The 22,108-nt window shown below is 40.5% G+C and overlaps 2 protein-coding genes across 3 annotated transcripts in view; one reads left to right on the top strand and one right to left on the bottom strand.

Moving 5' to 3' along the window:
• Window positions 1-22,108, top strand: part of UBAC2 (UBA domain containing 2) — a 162,392-nt gene that overhangs the window by 3,665 nt on the left and 136,619 nt on the right. For both annotated transcript variants that reach the window (XM_063425460.1, XM_063425452.1), the window contains exons 3-5: window positions 5,129-5,256; window positions 6,845-6,964; window positions 10,606-10,712. In XM_063425460.1, coding sequence (XP_063281530.1) covers window positions 5,129-5,256; window positions 6,845-6,964; window positions 10,606-10,712 — 355 coding nt within the window. The remainder of the gene's footprint in view (window positions 1-5,128; window positions 5,257-6,844; window positions 6,965-10,605; window positions 10,713-22,108) is intronic.
• GPR18 (G protein-coupled receptor 18) lies at window positions 15,964-21,792 on the bottom strand. Its single transcript, XM_063444676.1, has 2 exons — window positions 21,713-21,792; window positions 15,964-17,030 (listed from the first exon to the last, which is right to left on the bottom strand). The coding sequence occupies exon 2, from the start codon at window positions 17,015-17,017 to the stop codon at window positions 16,019-16,021; it is 999 nt and encodes a 332-aa protein (XP_063300746.1). The 5' UTR covers window positions 17,018-17,030; window positions 21,713-21,792; the 3' UTR covers window positions 15,964-16,018.

Below are 22,108 nucleotides of genomic sequence, written 5' to 3'. Positions count from 1 at the left end.
AAAGCATTATCAATGTGATTTTCACAGTGAGAATCACGCAAGCGCCTCTAGCGGCTGTCAATGAGACGGCCACTAGAGGCTTTGAGGGCTGGATTAACCCTATTATAAACATAGCAGTTTCTCTGAAACTGCTATGTTTATAAAAAAATGGGTTAACCCTAGCTGACCTGGCACCCAGACCACTTCATTAAGCTGAAGTGGTCTGGCTGCCTAGTGTGGTCCTTTAAGCTTTATGAAGCATTTTTAGTGTATAGATCATGCCCGACAGTATCACTTCTCTGCCTATACAGAGTTAAATCACTTTTCTTTTTGTTTATGCAACTCTAACCACACCACCCATGCCTGCTACTCACACTTTCCCTGCATGAAATAATGTTTTAAGTTTCAATCAGGTCTGAAAGCACATGGTGTATACTTTCGAAGGTTTTATCTCCTGCTCTAATTATTTTAACTTTAATCACACACAGGTAGCTCCTAGAGGCTCTAGCAGACTATTAACAGAGCAGGAAAATAGAAAGTCTAAATAAAACAAACTATGCAGTGAAGGAAGTCTAACATTAAATCCCACTTTACAGGAAATGTGCAGGGAGACTGTGTAGGTCACATGTATAGGAGGTGTGGTTAGGGCTATGTTAACAAAATTATTTGACTACTAAATGGCATGGGATTGAACAGTGTGACTGAAGGGGCATGATCTTTACATCAAAACAATTCTGCTTATAGTGTCCCTTTAAGCAAAACAAGGTGTAATTTTGTTGAAATTAGGCATTAAACTGCCATATAAGGAAAAGATGGGTGGTCTTTAATGCTTATATATAGTGTATAAGTATATAAAATAATATTTGGAACTTAGTTACTGCTTACAAATACCCAATATCTTACCTAGCAGGTGCCACCAACTTCTCCCAGCAGATGTTCTTCAGCTCCTGACACCTCAGTTTTAGGAGCTGATGGCACTGCTGTACTCTCTTGCTTGCGTGAGTGTACAGCATGGAGGTCTGTGGAGGACTCCGCAAGACTGCGCAATCCTCCACGGATAAAGCCAATATCCTGCAGCCGTCACTGGTAACAGCTGTTGGGATTGACCCTTCTAGATGGCGTTAGCCCCACCCAGTGCCTAGACATGTCAGGCATAGTCCATTCTTTGCCTCAGTATATTTCTTGCTAGGGTTTGACTTTCAGTGAAATTCTAACACAGTGAATATGAAATACAAATGTTTCAGGGGGGAAGGTGACATGGTGCCATTTTAAAGACCAGTAAGCTTGGTTGTCTTTTTTTATTTTTTTTCTAGTTTAGTGTTACTTCCTGTCTGGCTTGGTAAATGCCAGTGAGAACACACACACACACACACGCACACTTCCTGAATGATACCAGGATATGATACATTGCTTCTGTCTTTACTTACAAAATGCCTACAGTAAATGGAAAGTTCATATGTATAATATATATATATATAATTTTTTTCACTTAGTGATAACTGATTTTTTTGAAAAATGATTTGTATTTGTTGTGGGATGTCCTTTCTGACTTTGTTTCATCTAAATCTTCGTTCAAACTACAGTGAAATGTATTTTTTTGTGCCAGACTTAGGAGTACTTGAAAATTCCTCATGTAAAGATGACTGCAATGTAAATGCAACTATGACACCATGGCATTTTCATCTTAAAGGGACAGTATAGTCACCAGAACAAGTACAGCTTAATGTAGTTGTTCTGGTGATTATAGTCAGTCCCTGTAGGCTTTTTAATGTAAACACCACCTTTTCAGAGAAAAGGCAGTGTTTACATTACAGTCTAGGAACACCTCTAGTGGCCACTCTCAGACCCAGGTGCTTCCTTGACTGAGATCATCAGAACTGACGGTCTTAGCCAATCCAATGCTTTCCTATGGGAATACATTGTGATTGGCTGAGATTCTCAATTCTGATGATGTCAACCAAGGTGGCGGATTGGGGCGCAGTCAGCACAAGTGGACCCGTGCAGCGCTGGATATAAGGTGAGCTTTCGAGTTATTTGGCAAGAGGGGCTAGAATGTTTTTTTAACACTAAAGTGTCAGGAATAGACCTTTGTGTTCCTGACCCAATAGAGTTCTTTTAGAGCAAGCGTGTCAAACTCAAAGTGTGGCACGGGCCACATAAACAAGGTTCAAGTTTATGTGGGCCGCACACACACACACACACACACACACAGATACACACACACGCACACTCACTGACAGACACACACACACACACTGACAGACACACACACTGACAGACACACACACTGACAGACACACACACTGACAGACATACACACACAGACAGACACACACACATACTCACTGACAGACACACACATACTTGCTGACAGACACACACACATACTCACTGACACACACACTGACAGACACACACATACTTGCTGACAGACACACACACCTACTCACTGACAGACACACACTCACAGACACACTTACAAACACATACACATACAGCCACACTGACACGCACACACACACACTGACAGACACATACTTGCTGACAGACACACACACACATACTGACACACACACTGACAGACACATACTTGCTGACAGACACACACATACTTGCTGACACACACACACACACATACTCACTGACAGACACACACACATACTCACTAACAGACACACACACATACTCACTCACAGACTCACACACTTTCACACACATACTTTTCATTATTGCTCCTTACCTTATGGAGTCGATAGGGGCATCTCCCTGGGGTCCTTCCTGCTCCTCACTGCTCTCTCGCACGGTTTAGTGATGCCGGGTGCTGGAATATGACGTCATATTTCGGCGCCCGGCTTCACTTATGTCGGCGCGCGCGAGGGAGCAGTGAGGAGCTGGAACACTGAGCTCCCTCGCGGCCATCCTCCCCGGCCGGGTAATTGTTAGCAGAGTAGGCACCTGCAATATGGGGAAAGCAGGTGCCTACTCTGCTATAACACGGAGCATGTACTTGTGGCTCGCCGGGCTGCAAAGATGGTCCTTGTGGGCTGCATGCGACCCGTGGGCCGCGAGTTTGACATGCTTACTTTAGAGGGACATTTCAGACCTCTAGAGCACTTCAGCTTGCAAATACTTTGGGTGTAAAGAGTGTTTCATTTTTTTGAAAAGTGCAAAATTCTATAGGATTTGGCACTTTTAGAAATTAACCATGTTACACCTCCTGGCTGGCAATCAGACAACCTGTTACTTCCTGGTTTGTTTAGCTCAGTGAAACTAAACTCAATTGCCCAGAGCCTTTCATTAAGCTGCATTGGGAAGTTTGTGATTGGACAGACACAGAAAGTCTGGTGAAAGTGAGGTTTTGACGTTTTCATGCTGAGCGGTAAGATGCCAAGCATCAGTCCTGCAAAGATTGCAGAAGCACACCAGGAAGGGCCTCTAGAGTGCCAGAGGTGGCCTTAGTCACAAATGTAAACTCAAAAAAGGCATTGTTTATAAGTAAGGCAGTGCAGGGACAGACTCTTACACTAGAACCACTACATTAAGCTGTTGTGATTCTGGTGCTTAAAGGGACACTCTAGGCAGCCCTTTTTACTCACCTCGTTCCAGCGCCGGGAGCCTCATGAAGCCACGCCCCCTATTTCGTCAAAATGAAATAGGCGGGCGCGAGCAGGGAGCAATCAGACGCTTCCATTCGGAAGCGTCATTGCTCCCTTGTGCGCATGCGCGGCCTCGCCGCACATGCGCACATACTTCATATGCCGCCCTATGAAGTCCTAAGCGCACTAGCGCGCCCTCTCTCCTCGGCTGACAGGCAGGAGAGAGAAGGCGCGCACACAGTGCCTTCTCTCTCCTGCACACGTCAGACGTATTTTAATACATCTGACGTGTATATGGCCTTTTTAGGGCCATACATGATAGGAAGTCCCTCTGGTGGCCGTCTGAGTGACGGCCACTTGAGGTATTCCTATCAATCAATGTAAACACTGTATTTTCTCTGAAAATACAGTGTTTACATCAGATTGGCTGCAGGGAGCTATAGATCTCACCTGACCAACTACATTAAGCTGTAGTTGTTCAGGTGACTATAGTGTCCCTTTAACCATTTCATGCTGTAATTTCATAAAATGAATTAAAAGCTGAATGTATAATTGATTAACATTTAGGAACTGTCTGTGGTGCTCCAAACACCTTCCATAAATTGTGGAGGGAGGAGTAATCTGTAAAAACAGATAAGTCCACTTATTTTCTTTCTAAACACACAGTTCATGTAGAACTAAACAGTGGCCTATCCAAGTATCATCTTCTCCCCCCACCTTTTCCCCTCTCCCATCCTTTTCCCCCCTCCTCCCATGTGGTGGGTAGGTGGCGGGTACCCAAACTCCTTTCTAACTGTCCGTGTTCACTCTCTCATGTTACCCTCTCAAATTCTCTTTTGTTTAAAGATTTTTCAATTTATAGGGAACTGCACCTTCTCAGTCACCTTAAAGTAGAGGCAAAGGAGGAGAATCAAAGGGTTGCTTGTTTGTTCTTTCCCATAGAGAGACTTCTTTTACACCCTTGATGGGTGATGCACATGACGTAGAGGGTATTCAGTACCTTCTTTCTTAACTTACATAGGACTACAATCCAGTAATCATCATAGACAAATATCAATTTATATTAGACTTAATGGCGAGCTACATGTACCTATTGAAATACTTGGTTCTTAGAATACTGCTGGTTCTGCCTTCATGCAATCTGGTGACTTGTAATTGTCTGCATTGTATAAACATCTCTCCCCATTGCCCAGGAGTAAACCGTGATGATTCAGACAGTATCACAATTGATGTATGTACTGCTCCACTTTCATGTGCATTGTTATTGTTTCTGAACTTTATGATTACTATGGAAACTCTCAAAATAAATGAAAAATAAAGAATTTTGAAAAAAAAAAAATTAGAAACTAGATTTTCTTTCACGGAATAGCAGTGTACTAACGAGACAAAAAAACATCATAAAAGTTTATAAACCTGAACATTTGCAGTTCACACATTTGTGTTGCAAGAACCCTTTGAACTATTCCCAGTAAATTGAATTCATGTTACATGTAATGTGCAATATACTTTTGATACATGTTTACTTAGTAACATTCTGTTTCTCTCCATTGCAGATAAAGCTCCCTTGTCTAAAGGCCTTTTGCTCCTCCTAAGCGCTGTTTCCATAATATTGGCACTCGTATTTCAACAGCAACAAGTATTTTTTGTATATAACTGGAAAGCAATAAAAGAAGATTTTCATGTAAGCCTTTCTATTGATCAAACGTAAATCTGTTTTAAATAATCATATATTCTCCCTTAGCTCACAGCCTTATTTGCAATAAGCTAACAATCTCTTTGTAAAGTACGTTGATGTTTAAATAATGCAAAAGAGCAATAACCATATTTCTGTAGTCAAATACTATGAGTGTGTCTTTCAAGAGACAATAATAAGAATAGTGACATTCATGCAGTTAAAGTTGCTCTTGAACACTGATAATGTGTATTAGTTGCATATCCATACAGCCCTTCTGAATGAGGGAAAGTTGTGTCTTGATATAGGTATGAAGAAAATAAACAAACCGCTGACACACAAAATAATTTTAGATTTAGGAATTTGCGGGCGGGCAACACAAGCTTTTTGTGAATGCATCTGAATGGAAAAACTGAAAAAGAACATCTCCAAATCTCCTACCCACAAGCTTTTCCCTCAGTTTTTTGATTCATATTTAATTTGTGTTTAGTGAATAATTCTTAGTTTCTCACCCTCTGTCCTCACCTATAGTGTTTTTGTGTGTGGTGTATGGAGACTGTGTGTGGTTTGGTCTGATTGTGTGTAATGTGAGTTTGGTGCTTGCTGACTGGGTGTAATGTGTGCTGGCTAAGCGCAATATATGTATATTGCTTTCTGGCTGTTTGTAATGTGCTTGTGTGTGGTGCATGCCGGCTGGGTGTAGTGTGTGTATGTCTGTGGTGCGTGCCAGCTGTGTGTAATATGTAAAAGTGTGGTGTTTGGCGTTTGTGTGTAGTGCGTGGCGGTTTCTGTGTACTGTGTCTGTTTATCTGGTGCATGGCTGCTGTGTGTAATGTAGTTGTGGTGTGTGCTGGCTGTGTGTAGTGCGTTCCCACAGTGTATAATTTCTGTGTGTCTGTGTAGTCTGCTTAATTTGTGTTTGGCGCATGCCAGCTGTGTGTAATGTGTGTGTGCAAGATGTGTGCTTTGTTTTGCCCATCTCCTGCATAGCTTTCTGCAAGGAAGGGGTCTGTGATCCCTGAATCTAGCAGGGGTGAAAGTATCTGGTGGTTTAGCAGGGCTTAATGTACCTGGTGATTCAGTGGGGGAGCATGTGGCTTGTACCTACAGCGGGTGCAGACCATGATAATCACTCCCTCGCAGTCTGGGCACTCAGTGTATCACAGTGTAGCCATCTGGATTCCAAGCCATTGCTCTGACTCATTAGTAAACGCCGGACAGAGAAGGAGTAATTTCTGTCGGAGGGCAGACCTGTCACTAACTGCCCCATATGCCCTATAGGAGCCATGATGCTTGCTGTCAGCATGGCTGGAGGCAAAAATATTTGCTTGCCTCAGGCAATATGAATTCCATACCCTAATGTCTGAGAAAGTCTTTATGCATAATGTGTTTTTAATACTGCCAAAATTAGCATAAAACATTGACCCTCTATCCAATTAAATGCTATTTGTATCAGTGAGGTTAACATGAGATAGTAAACATTGATTTTGGTGACTTTTATTAATGTATTTTAGTTGCCAAAGTATGTACAAATACAAAGACAGTACCACTTGGTTAAAATGCTTAAACTACAAATAGTTTTTTTTTTCTTTCTCAGTTATGGAGATTGATTTCTGGGAGAATTGTTTGTCTGGATCTGAAAGACACATTTTGTACCAGTTTGCTTATATATAATTTTAGGACATTGGAAAGAAGATTTGGAAGTCGAAAATTTACAGTAAGTCTTGACTGAGAACTTGGTTTGTAAAGTCTTATTTTCCTTAATGCTATAATTCCAACTAATGCAAAAAAACAAAACAAAAAACAACTGATCATACACTATATTTGCTAGGATTGTTGGCTACCAAATATAAAATGATACTTATTATATGGTTAAAATAATCAAATATGTTTTGGAACTTCTAAACAATGGGGACTGTAAATAGAAGGAACTGGTCTTTGGTTGTCAGGAGACCAAATATAACTTTACTCAAACCGCTCAAAGTTGGTTTTATAGAATTCAATAGTATAAGGGATAAGCTCAACTAGTATAAGGAATAAGCTCACAAGCTTGAAAAAGACCCCTGTGGATTGAAACATTACTTGTACTTTTCTCCAATAAATCTGAATTTTTGGGTTTCACCTTGAGTGCCTGGACCATTGTCCTCTTACAAATACCAGAGAGATCATAACTACAACATAAAGCTAAGTGGTAAAAGACACTTGTAGTTTCACATGCACATTCCTTAAAGGACCACTATAGGCATCCAGACCACTTCAGCTTAATGAAGTGGTCTGGGTGCCAGGTCCATCTAGGATTAATCCTGCCTGTATGTTTACTTTAGGGTTAATCCATCCTCTACTGGCTGGCTCATTGACAGCCGCTAGAGGCGCTTCCGTGCTTCTCACTGTGATTTTCACTGTGAGAAGACGCCAGCGTCCATAGGAAAGCATTGAGAATGCTTTCCTATGGACTGACTGAATCCGTGCGCGGCTTTTCCGGCGCATTCGGCCGATGACGACGGAAGGAGGAGGAGAGTCCCCAGCGCCGAGGGAGCCGGCGCTGGAGAAAGGCGAGTGTTTAACCCCCTTCCTCCCCCTTCAGCCCGGCGGGAGTGAGACCCTGAGGGTGGGGCACCCTCAGGGTATGTGTAGGTAGCGCCAAGGGGATTTTACAGCTTCTGGTATTTTAAACAAACTTTTAGTGCAACCAACTTCTGCTTTGTATTTCATCAAATAAAAAAAATAGATATTCACTTCTTCTTTTTAAAAAATAAATAAATTCATTGTTGTGTCACTTCTTAATATTTTACAGCCACACACAATTATTTTTATATACATTAAAAATACATATCTAAGTACAGTGATTTTACATTATTCTGTATCTAGTTTCCTTTTTTAAAGTACAAACATTATTAATTTGAAGTATTTTATTTTCTTCTTAAAAACAGGTAATTTCATGTTTGATGATCCAATGCAAATAACCTTACCATTTTCCTTTACCTTTCCTTTAGTACCGTAGTACTGTAAGAGAGAATCTCAAATCTGAGTTGTATCAATTTATCCCCGACCCTATGGTGTTAAAGTAACTATTTAGGTGGCTGGCTCCACCTTGCTCACCTTAAATAGATAAAAATACAAATAAAAACCTTTATTCCAGCGCCATGCGGGTCTGCTGACGCTGGCCCCAGCCAGATCCACCTCCTTAGCTAACATCATAAGAATTGATGATCTTTGCCAACACAGTGCTTTCCCATAGAATTGGTTGAGATCGTAAATTCTGTTGATCTCAGCCAAGGAGGTTGGATGAGGGCCGAGCAGAACACCTCGTTGGCTCATCAGCATCTCCTCATGGATATGCACTGAATTAATGCATCTCTTTGGGGAAAGTTCAGGAGACCCTGAATGTCAATGCACTGACCCAGAAAGCACATCTTGTGGCCGCCTGAGTGACTGCCCCTGGAGGTGTTCCTAGGCTGTAATGCAAACCCTGCCTTTTCTCTGAAGAGGCAGTGTTTACATTGAAAAGCCTGCAGGGGCAGGCTATAGACATCAGAACCACTACAATAAGCTGTAGTGGTTCTGGTGATTATAGTATCCCTTTAACAGGCTCATGTGTGAAATGTCACATAACTGGGAAGTTAACATTTCAATTTTTTACCTCAAATTTGAACACCAGTTAATCTTGTAGTTCTTTTTTTTTTTCCTTTGCCAGCTGTTTTTTTTTTTTATTTGTCACATACTGTATATAATACCATGCTTAATATTGTTTTTCTTTTTAATACTTTTGTGGCCATCATTTTTAACTCTATGAGCACCATAATAACTTAATCTCAATTAATGTCTTGTGGTGCCTGAGGTCCAAGGCCCCCTTTTAGCTAAAGGGGTTTATCTGTTTAACACCATAACATAAGTTGTGAAATTCCCCCCTCTCCCTCCCCCCCTTACTGGGCTGCAGTGATAGGCTAAGCTACGTAGATAGCTTTTTCACACAATCTCTGAATGGCAATATAGTGATAGGCTGAAATCATCAGATGACACTCTTACCCTATCACCACCGCACCGGTTCTAGGCTTCCTCTTTAACATCTCAGACTTGGGTAGAAGACAGGGGGGTGAACTTACAGGCCCAACATCACAACTTTGGTGACGCCTTAAGGTAAGACAGTGTCCAGTACCTCCATGAATCATAAAAACTTAATTGAGATTAAGTTGTTATGATGTACGGAGTGTTCACTTATAGGCTTTGAAAAAGTAGATATTAAAAAATAAACTATTTTTTTTCATCCAGTGCAAAGTTTATGGTAGAATTAAATATTTACACACATTTTTTTAAACACAAAGACCTGAAGCTAGACTAGTTGGAATAAAACTGTCTGTCACCCACCAGAGATAAAAGAAGACCGAGAGCTCGGAATTCTCTGACAAAGCAGCTTCAAAAGTGTTCTACTTCTGTAACCTGAAAGGACAAATGTCACCTGAAAACTATTTTTAATATAATAATACTTTTATAAAACTTTAAACGGAAAGTGATACATTTTTTTTTTTTCTAAATCATTGTATGTCAAAAAAATATGAAAAACTCATCCTTCAGCCATATATACATGCACCTTGGGTCAAACAGTCTGTGGTCTTCCCTGCTCTTCTGCACAGGCAATGTATATGGCTGAAGGATCCTGTCATATACTAAAGGTTAGTATACGTTTTTCTTTTCTTTTTGTTTACAAAATAAACAATCTATTCACTTTTAAAATTTGATATGAAATGCGTATTTAAAACAGTTTTGAGGTTACAGTTGTCCTTAAAATATTGAACTACCTCAAATGTGTTCACGTACTGTATTTGCCAGACTACCATCCTCACGCAAGCCATCTATAATGTGTGCTTTCTCTTTACTGTCTTATACTTGCTTGTTGGCACCATATGCCTTCCTGACACTATCAAATTGAAGCCTTTAACAAACCAAACAAAATAGTATTTGTTTTATTAAAATATCTCAATCATAAACAAGAAAGAACAGGTGTCTGTAAATTTATGCACAATAAAAACTGTGAATTTTTTAACATTTCCAATCCTTACAAGTCAAAAACTACATAAGATGGGGAAAATGGAAAAAAAAAATCCGCTTTGATGGCCATTTAAGTATATGGAGTGAAATCAAAATGGGAATACCTCAATTTAAAAAAAAAAGTTATTGAAAATAGGATCTTTTGACATCGAATGACCCAAGCGTTTTTATAAAAGCAAATGTGTATGGAATTTCTGCACCCTGAGTTACTGCAATAATTTCCTTTCAATGTTCAGCCTCTTGCATGGGGTTAGAAAACACTGCATTATACAATAAAGCCTATGTACAGAGGGATGTCTTTTCTTGTTACAGTCATTTTTACTGGGAGCCTGGATATTGTCAATACTTTTTGATTTCCTCCTTATTGAAGCTTTACAGTGGACGTTCCATATAACCCTCAGCACATTGCCTTCTGGATTGTAAGTACCGGTAATTAAAATTTTAAGTAGCACAATTCTGGTATTAAAAAATGACCTTATTGTATGGTATGTTCTAAAATTGTGACATCAGGACTGTTTTTATTTTTTTTAGTTTATTCATATAGTACATACACTTTGCTTTCATACACAATAGCTGATTAAACTTCCACTACCTGATGGTGAATATACTGAACAGGACATGTTGTGTGATAATCTTTTCACTGACATGTGACTGGGAGGGAGCATTTGTCAAACGCTTCTCTCAGCTAGAGGGCATCGCGCAGGGTGATCTCTATATCTCCCTGCCTGACAGTGCTGAGCGAGGGAGCTTTGCAGACACAGCGCTTAAAACATAGCACTGACTCCTCAATCAGCAAAATCATTACAAATAAAATTAGTTTGCAATTAATTAATTTAATTTGCAAAAATTCTAATTATGTACCGTATACACAATTGCGGGATATTGGTGCAAATCCTTGCAATCGTGTATACATGATCGCCAATGTAAGTGGCTAAGAAATAATCAACAAACTGTGGGGAAAAAAAATATATAAAGATATATAGGGTCCTCCCTTAAAAAAAGGCTGTGCTCTCTATATCACTGGTTGCTGGTATTTAATTTTTTTAGGTATGTACATGCTCAAGTCTTTAAGACTATTTTACGGCTTTCACTGGGAAACTTTGGTATATATTGGTGATTTTATTTTATTGCTTATAGTCTAGGTTTGAAACATGATTTGTATTCACATTTTCCTTGATATCAGTTATTTGAATACTAATGTTATTGATATTTAATGAGATATATTTAAAAAAGTGCAAAAGTTAGGTGCTCACTATATACAATAGAAAGGCAGCAAGTCTTACATGGATTCCCCAAGCTTGTGAAAACATACAAATGAAACAAACAAGAGAATCAGTAATGTCACGGCAATAAAAGTATATACGAACACGATTTGCTTTGTACTGCCAGGTATCTCAAAAGAGAAAGGAAACAAAATACATAAAATAGTGAAATACGTTTTAACAATCGGATTAAATATATTTGTGTAACAGGGATACACTCACACTTTGTAGAGCTACTGGGAGCTCTGCTGTTTTCAGCGTGGACGGTATAATCCCCGTCTATGGATATAATGCAGCAGTGATGGTATTACTCCAGCAGGTAGGTAATTTGGAGACAAAAAGCAGACAATATTATAGATTTAAAAGTAGATATCCTACTTACATTTTTCAGAGCATGTCCTGCAAATCCCAGGTGGGGATTATACCACCAATGTTCCAAACACCAAAGCTATTATATGACCTTACCTTTGACAGCGATTTTTAACTCTTAATAAAGATTTATTTTGATCTAATTTTTATGTACTCCTATGTCCTATAGGGATTAGTATTGTGGATAATGCATTGAAGATATAGAGTGTGGACTTGGTTAAGCACCAATATAGTGTTCTGGTGGTTTTTTAGTTGTGTGCCCCCCTATTTAAATATTTTTAGTAATCAGGATCAATCAGGTAATGATCTGCTGTGTGTAGGATCCTTAATAAGGATGCGGTTGAAAACCAAATCTGATTTAACTTATGCCATGTCCTCGCTAGGTGGACGTGTTGATTGGCATCAATTTAATCATTTTTAAAGGTAACAAAATATAATTAAATGTGTATTCATCATACCCTATTTGCTATCAATATTTTAATCCATTCAAATGATACATCTATTTTCTCTAGAAACTTAAAGGACATCACATGAATTTCATTCTATAGTCCCTTTAGATAATTGTTTGCATTTTAGCTTGTTATAATAATGCACAAAGCTAAAAGTCAAATTCATCTAAAGGGAATGCACAATTACATTTGTGTGATGTCTTGCAAGTTTCTGGTTGTATTACAGATGTATTATTTGAATAGGTTAAAAGATGTACACAAGTCAAAAGAGAAGATAGGCTGCTGAATAGAATGAACAAAAAAGGCACATGCAGAGGCATAAATAGAAACCACGGGGCCCCGGTGCGAAAATTGCCCTGGTCCATCCTACCTCCATACGTCTACCGTCCCCCTCCCATACATTCCTCCCTCCCCCCACACATGCAAACATATACACATACATACATACATACAGACAAACATACACACATACATACAGGAAGACATACACATACATACAGACATACACAGACAGACAGACACATACACACTGACATACGCATACACAGACAGACAGACATACATACAGACACACAGACATACACACATACATACAGACATATATACACTGACAGACACAGACATACAATCACACACAGACCGACATACACACAGACAGACACATGCATAGGTACAGAAACACAGTCAGACAGACATACACACACATACAGAGATTCTTACAGACACACATACCTTTCCCTGGGGTCCAGTAGCTCAGCCTGATGGGAACTCTGACTCCCTCCTCTCCTTCCTGGGAGGAAGTGACCGGGCAGTCACTTCCTCCCAGCGTCTGACATCATCAGAGTGGGCCCGGCTGACTGGGCCCCTCCAACACGGCCCCTGGGGCCGCATTACTTAGCTGGCGGGCCGGGCCCCCTGGAGTGACAGGCCTGGTCGCAGCTGCGACCACGGTAGTTCCGCCACTGGGCACATGCAATTACAGGATTCTGTGTGCAGTGTTTGCTCACAACATTTTCAGATTGTAGATTGCTGTTTATACCTATGGAGGTACTACCATTGACAAAAGATCCTCTGTAGTTAAAATTCTTTTTGGAACATGCTGTAAATATATGCCTTTAAACTATTTGCATGATGCAAAAATAGAGTTTGTAATGCTAAGCATTTTTATTTTGATTTATATTAATTAATAGTTTAATAGACAAGTTTAACATTCTCAATTATCTTTTCTCATTAATCCTTATACTAAGGACTATCTCATAAATGTTGTTTTTGCAAAAGTATTAGTAGTTATTATACTGTGAATTATTAACACCTGTTATGTTGTTAAAAATATAGACTCATCACATCACATGCTACAGAGCGTTACATTTTTGCGAACTTACATTTTCTTTTATTTGTATATAAAATACATTTAACTATTGCATACTGCTGAGACAAGTAGGGCATAGTGTTGCTCACCATTGGCACTAAATAAAAGAATTACTATACATTGAGTTTCATACCACAAACATTCTATACAATAATCTGAGTATATTACAGTACACTTGAAAACATCATTGTGTGTGTTAGAAACCGTCGAAAAGGTTCTTTCTTTGTATATCACATTGCACTTAAACATCACACACCTCTATTAAAATCTATCTTTCCAAATAAATAGATTTTATAAATGCAACGTGTACTGACACCCACTGTGCTCCTGGTGACCATTTTAAGTGTTGGGAAAAACTCGATATTCTAAATACTGGTAATGAGGTGATATCCTTCTTCTGGTCTCATTTAACGGCCATAGCTGAAATTCTTGCTTAAGTTATGTACAACTTAGAACTGGAAAACCCAGGTTCGAATCCTGGTCAGATGTCTTTATCAGTAACTGTCCTCGGCCAAGACACCTAATGATATGTTTGCATACCTCAAATTCTCTGTAAGCTCGTTTGAGCAGGGCCTTTTGTTGGTACTATATAAATCTTAATAATAACAATAATACAAGTGATGACAGCAGAGTTTATCCCACAGAGGATACAAAATCAACATGTGGCATAGATGACTTACATTGATAAAGATATAAAGATATTAGATATTGGGGGGCGGAGCCTGGCTTCCAGGCTGCAAGGACGTGCTGAACTAGAGCTCCTGGGCATTATGGCACTATTTGGGGCAAAAACCCCAATAAAACAGCTCGTTCAACGCTTGGAAGGTGACAGCTCAACCGGGGACACCCGGGCAAATCGAATGATCCCAGCCGTTCAACAATTGCATGCCGAGAACCGGCACCAGCACCAAGAGGCCTACTCGACGGCCGCTCTCCTCGTGGGCGAATCGAAAGGGAAATCCTCCACACGACTCACCTCCTACCCCCCCCCCTCTGGACCGGTGGGGGTTATCCCGGTCCGCACGGTGGGTTCGGAGCCGCCAGCCACACCGAGAAGCGAGGTGGAGAAAGACCACTGCCGGTACACACGAGGCACCCCTAAGATGGCGGATAGTGATACGCCGCCCGCGCCAAATCAACCCCAGCTCACGCTGATCTACCAAGACACCGCACAGCGCCTGGAGGTAATATTCAGCCGCTTTTGGGCAAATCTTAGAAACCGCATGAGAGCAGCACACACCGCTCAAAGTTCAGCACGGTTGACCTGCGGGGGAGGCAGACAGCGGCGGGGAGGGGAGAACATACCCTTGGGCAAAGCAACAGGCGCTCCACACACTCCCACACCACAGTGCCCACCCGGGTTGGAGGCCAAATGGGCGAAGTCCCGGACGCATCGTCCACACGCAAGGAGGCTCCACTGCCGAAAGAGGCCAAAAACCACCAGGCCCTCCATTGCCCCCGTCAGGGGAAAAAACTCAGGCTCCAGTAGCTGCAGAGTTAGTGGCACCGTGATGCAGGCCTACACAACAGCCTGGGGCTGGAAGGATGTCCCCACACTGCCCACCGCTGCAGCAGCCTCCGACACTACCTCATCCACTGTCCACTGCTTCACAAGAGAAGGCATCGGATGATAGAGACTCTCTATACAAAGCCTCCATACAGGTCAGCGCCAGGCCCATCATCTTTAGCCTAAGCCTATTGTACAGTGTGACCAGGATTGACACCCAGGGAGAAAAGGAGGCATCACAACACACAGCTCCGAACCTCAGTGTCCCATGAGCGAACAGTCATACTAATTGTTAAGCCAAGTTATCGTTTTTTTTTTTTCCGCTACTGTTATGACTTTCTACCGTGTAAGCTATATAATGCATAATTAAGCGTAACTATAACCAACGTTGATATAAGCATCATGAATATCTAGCTAGCATGTTTACCACAAGCTACTGAAAACCTATAACCTATCTTACCATGTTATTGTTGCATGCAATCGTACCCTATACCCAAAAAATTGTGCAAGATATATCAGATACCCCGCTGTTGTTATTGTTTATTTGCATAAGCACGTGAAATGCCGTCGGGGCATCACATGCCTGTATGTTAAACCTTTCTGCACTGCAAAAATAAAATTTTTTAAAAAAAAAGATATTAGATATTGGCGCTATATAAATGGCAATAATAATAATAATAATAATTACAGTCTCATGGCAAAGTTCCTTTCCCTGTTTCAAGTCAAAAATATATTATATCATGTTCTTTTAGAGCCTTCCAAGGTTACATCATACTATTTCACTATTAATAGCACTCAAGGAACGAAGGCTTCCATTTTGGACACTCTTTCTTCGAACACTTCTTAAATAGTTACGATACAAGATAACACTGAGAACTCTTGCCTGGAATTGCTTTGATACAATGTAGTATAGAATAACATCCAGGCATGTGCTGAGATACATTAGTAAGGTAGAAACTACTCCCCATTGCACATACTGTTCTTGTTCATCCTGAGTAATCAGCAACAGGAAGCAAATATGAAATGGTACAAAGCATACCAATACCTGCACCACTAAAGTAACAATAATCCGAATGGACTTCTTTTTTGCTTTTGGTTTAAGTCGAGACGTTCTTCCACTTAGGAGACTGTAAATGATGACACAGTAACAGCCAATCATGATCAGCAGTGGAATCAAGAAAAAGAATATAAGACGAGCAAAGTTCAAGATGTTGTTTTTTTTAAAGTGGATAATGTTGAAGATTTTATAACAAGTGGTAAAATTGCATTTTTTGTCTGGATCTTCGAGGACGAAGAGCATAGGGGTCGTTGTCACCATGGTCATTATCCATATTCCGAAGCATGCTGCCATAGCTTTGGAAATGTTCTTCAGCTCTTTGATATGCTTGGGTTGTACAATTGCCATGTAGCGATCTGCACTTATAAATGCAAGCAGCCACAGTGTTACACTGGGGTAAAACACTGCCAATGCTCCCAGCACACGGCAAAACACATCTCCAAAAGGCCAGTACTGTTTTGCGTAATACATGATAAAGAAAGGCACAAAAAGTAAAAATATTAAATCAAGAAGTGCCACGTTCATCATATAGACTGTAATAGTTGTGCGTTTTTTGGTCGTACAACTGAAAACCCATAGTGCTGTGATGTTAACTAGAAGACCAATGGGTAGTATAGTGCTATAATAAATGAGTGCAGGTAGAGAATATTCTTGGAATCTCCAGTTAAAAGATAAATTAATTTGACTCTGGTTCTGATTTATACATTCCATGATGATCAACAACCTGTAAAAAATATAACAGAATGATGAGTTTCGAAAAGCTCCAATCCCAAAATGTTCCTTCTCGGCTCAATGTTTATACAGGTCTAGTGCTTTGCTTTGTATTGCAAATAGTTTTTATTATATATACCTCACTTACCTTTCCTTCCACCCTGCCTTCACCTGGGGGAGAAACATATTTGTTTCCAGTTAGTGTGGACATTCCCTCTGAACTGCACTTTGCATTTGCCCTTTTCAACATTTTTTTAATATTTTCGTGTGGGCTTTGTGTTTGTATTTGTTTTCTTATGGTAATATTTCAGAACCTGTTTGAAGCATTGCAAAGTAAGACATACCATATAGCCTCCAATGCTTTGTATCCCTTGATATATAAAGGATGAGTACATAAGTTGGGACCTTGAAAATTGAAGTCCATTTACAAAAACCTATGCATGAAATTGCTGTTTTGTCCTTTTATATGTGCTAACTCCATGTTTCCTGTAACTGTTATGCTCAATATCTATTTAACTAACTAAAATTATTATGTAATGAAGGGGTTTATTTAATATTTATTATTAACGAGTGGTTTATAGATTCTACAGTGCTTTATGAGGCACTTGAACACACTGTTTAATGTATGTTGACTTGTATGTACACTTTGTGACCTAATTTCCTGTGTAGTTATTTATAAGGTTTGAGGGTTTCTGATGCATAAACTTATCAGAAACCCAGATATAATTAGCATATAATATGTAATACATCCCTCATATTTAAAATGTTTGGTTGTGTGAATCACATTGCAACAACAATGGTTTACCAAGTGCCCCAACAATGGAGGTATGGATACTGGAAGGGGATGGCTGGCCTCTACACAGGTAGTAACAAGGGGTAAACTCATCCAAAAGTGCCATGATGTCCTATGCCCTAGCCTTCCATTTTCCGTATGGGCTGAACAGCTCTTTTCACATATACTGTTAAGTGCATTAATAAATGACCCATGAGCCATCAGAAGTCAATAGTGAGTGTTGAGCCCAAAGCTAGCAGAAGAGAATGTGCCTTTGATGGTTGCAGAATTTAAGGTGTACCATACAAAACACTGGTTAAGTTGTTAATAATTAGGCAGTTGGGGGCGGAGCCAGCGCCCGAGTGAGCAGGAAGTGTTTTGGACCAGCTCCGTGTTTCAGTGCGGGTATAGTGCGAAAGGGGCCGAAAATACCCACGCTTCTCGGCTCCAGCTGCCACAGGCTATTCCCCGACGATATGGGGAAGAAATCCAAGAAGTTGCGCTCGGACCCGGGCTCGGGTTCCCGAGATATCGGCACATTTATGCGCACGGCCATGCAACATGATGCCGCCAAGATGGCGCCCGCTGAGGCCTATACACCGCTGTCGTCGGAGGAGGACAGCAGCACAGCCGACATCTCCCCTCCACCGAGGAGGCGAATAGAGCCACAGGCTCACGCAGGACTGGAAGACTCAGCCCCATCCACTAAGGCAAACATAAGAGCCCTAATGAAAGAAATCCAGGCTATGTTCAATGCCGACATGGCACCAGTCCGAGAAGCTGTATCAACCCTCACAACACGTGTACAAGCAGTGGAGGAAAGCACAGAAAGCTGCAAAATAGCACAGTCAGCTACAGACACAGCTATAGCAACGCTGCAGAAACAATGTGCCGACCATCAAGCCCAAATAGCCAACATGGAGGACAAAGCCAGGGCACACAACCTAAGGATAAGGGGAGTGCCAGACACGATCTCAGGAGTAGAGCTCCCTCACTACTGCAGGAGACTCCTTGCCACTCTCCTCATGCCCAAACAGAACAAACAGCTAGTGGTGGATTCCTGCTTCAGACTGCACAATGCAACCACCGCAAATCCAGAGGTACCCGGGGATGTTTTGCTGAAATTGGTGCAGGACTCTGACCGTGGGGTTATCATGGGCGCAGTCAGGGGTACCCCCACGGTATCGTTTGAGGGAGCGCAGCTGGCATTTTACCGGGACATTTCAAGGCATACTCTGACATGACGAAGATCTCTAAAACCAATCACCCAGCTCCTCCAGGAGAATGCGATCACATATAAATGGGGCACACGCCACCTGCTTGCCAATAAAGCGGGCAAGACATTTGCCATCTCACACCCTACTGAAGCACCGACCTTCCTGAAATCCCTGGGCCTGCCAGAGGAGAGAACACCGCCGCCTGACCGCATAGCTTGGAATGTAGCAAACATCACCCCATTCATGCCCAGAAGGGAGGCACCTGAGGCAACCGACCTCCCACCCTGAACTCTCTGACGGCATCTACCTGTGCCATATTGTTCCACATTGTTTGGCTCATTTTACATATAATTTTTCTGTTGACTGTTATTACATACCATGACCCTATTACACTGGCTCCGTAGGCTTTAGACATAGCCATGAGATTATGCCCCCCCCCACACAGTGGGCGCAAGCGATACACCTGTAATACTGCAGCCAATTGTTAGCCCCTCGCAAAACCACAGCCGCCTATTGCAGCGCTACGCACCAAGCCTTACTCCTTGGATACGGACGGCTAATCACCTGCTTTCTCTCCCTACCAGCGCCTCCCTAGAAGTACATACTTAACGCGCTACAATATTTAGCCCTAAGGCACAAGAAGCCTATTGCAAACGCCCCCCCCCTCTCCCCCCACATCCTACGCCTCATAGCAGCCCATAGATGAATCTGGGTGTCTTAGCCCATAACCAAAAATTGAGTAGGCTCAGCCGAAGGCACGGGTGGATTAGTGAATTCAAGGCCAGGTGATATTTGCAAACAAAAGTTAGGTTTTGAATGAATGTGTCTCAAAAGAAATATAGGCGAGAAATTGGTCATTTAAAACTGTGTGCGGTTTTATAACTTGGAAATAAAAAAGGAGAATTGATATGTTGAGAAGAGTTTGCGTGTGTGGTTGGATCGAGGTAAAGTGCAGAGAGGTACAAGTATGTTTATAGTCTATCAACCCGATGTTTAATAAGGAAGAAATAAATTAAGATTTTGCAGTATGAAATGAGACATGGAAATGGTCAGTATAGTTAAATATGATGAAATGACGAAAGATTGAGTCGTTATATACAGTTGCTGTAATATCTTCAGTTATCACAGGGTGGGTACCGGACTCAATCAGTCTTGATTGGGTTTCATCTTAATTATAGGCAGGGTATGTCTCACTGGGAAGCCCTGGGTTTCCAGGGTATTTGCCATAACCAAATGTGGGAAACATCACCAGCACATCTGTCCTCCTTTTGACATCTGAGAAATTTTACCTACACTGCAAACGTATCTGGTCTGCCAAAGCCTTTCATGGCTAGCTGACCTTAATACTCTTTTAACTTCTGTGTTTCTGAAGTGATCCTGCGTGTGACCGTTTTATAGTAAGAGAACGTGCTTTTGAGATTTTATGGTGTAAACTGGGTGGGAGCACACATGACATTTAAACTTTCTGTTTCAAATCCACTCTCGTTTCCTCTAGACACAATAAGCTTTTGCATGCAGTGTCTCCATTTTTATAGCTTTTTTTATGTGTATTACCATATATGTTTTGTATTAACTAGAATATCCTGACACTTTACAATATCACATCACATCACAATCCTGTGATTATATTTGTTAGGAAGCCTCTATTATAATATGACAGTACTAGAAACATGCAACACATATGTAAAAAAACAAAAAACAGCAAATTAAACTAAGGAGTCACACTGTTCAAGGGTCACAATTCATGATCAAGTGCTTTTGTAAGTGGTGTAAAGTGTATTACAAACATGCTTTTGAGTCCCAAATATACACACTTGGGGGAGATATGTGTATGTTGTTCATTTGAAATTTGGATTTATATTACTGCCTTTATCTGACTTATTTTCATCCTTGCTGATTAAAATATGGTTGTGTTCACTAAATGTCCATATAAGTTCAATCTGTTGTCTTTATTAAAGTCACCTTTTGTTTGATGAAAATGTTTTACATTCCAGGCAGAGTTTATTGGGACACAATTATGTTCTTGGCACCGTTAAATCTTCTCTTTACTATTTAAGTCTTTATAAGAGACAACTGTCTCTTAAAAAGACTTTTACTGAAATACAATGTTTAATAAAATATCAGTGGTATCTAACAGTCTTTTATTACGCACATTCTACTTTGCTAGCTAGCATAGCTAAATCTAAAGTACCAGATATTTTTTTTAAACTGTTTTGATAATTACTTTTCCAATTTATCAGACATTTATTGTTATTGATTGGTTAATCAACACCTTTAACTTCAAAACAGCAAGATGGTTATGGTGTATTGATTCTGGTATCATGTTTTATGTGTAGCTTTAAACTAGGAATAATAAATTGTCAAACATAAAAATATTATCAAACACATTACCTTTACTGTTCTCTGTACCTCTCTCCACTCCAGCCTTGTGAACTGCATCTACTGGACTAACTATAAGAGTTCATCCTTAAAGCTCGTTGTTTCTTGACTGTATACAATAAACCATATTCAATATGCCTTTCCTTGGTATGTTTGAGAGCTTTATCTCCCATGATAATGGCTGCCTGAGCATGTTAGGAAATGCAGTCCACAATTGCCTATTATATTAAAGTAAGCCATCATCTTTGGCTCCAAATCAACAATGATTATTTCTACATTTGTATCACCCACTAACATTTATATAATTCATTGATGAATTGTACTCACCATCTAGTTCATAATCCCAGTGTTTATCACGTTTGTAGCTTCTGTTGTCCTTGAGCTACTTAGCATCTGCTCTCCTGTCTTGTTTTACTGTACTTGTTGTAGTTAAAACATACAGCCAGGATGTGGAACTTATGGTTACTCATTTGTGAAGTTTGTGTTATGTGAATTGCAGAACCGTAAAAAAGAGCATATTAACCTAAACATTTTTTTCAAAGAAGTTGTGATCTGTAACATTTCGTGTTTGTAAGATGATGTAAACTGTGTGAAGGTTTGCAAAATCCAAGAAGAAAGCCCATTTATTCTGTCTGTACAAAACTGGAATGTTGGTCCAAAGTTTAGCCTCTAATTATAGTCAGCTTACGTTTTATTCAAATCCTGTCTAAAATAATTCTGCAT

Source organism: Pelobates fuscus, chromosome 1, assembly GCF_036172605.1.
Source record: "Pelobates fuscus isolate aPelFus1 chromosome 1, aPelFus1.pri, whole genome shotgun sequence".
In the NCBI taxonomy this organism is placed as follows: domain Eukaryota; kingdom Metazoa; phylum Chordata; class Amphibia; order Anura; family Pelobatidae; genus Pelobates; species Pelobates fuscus.
The sequence above is the reverse complement of the archived record's forward strand: the minus strand, read 5'-3'. Positions and strand labels throughout refer to the sequence as shown.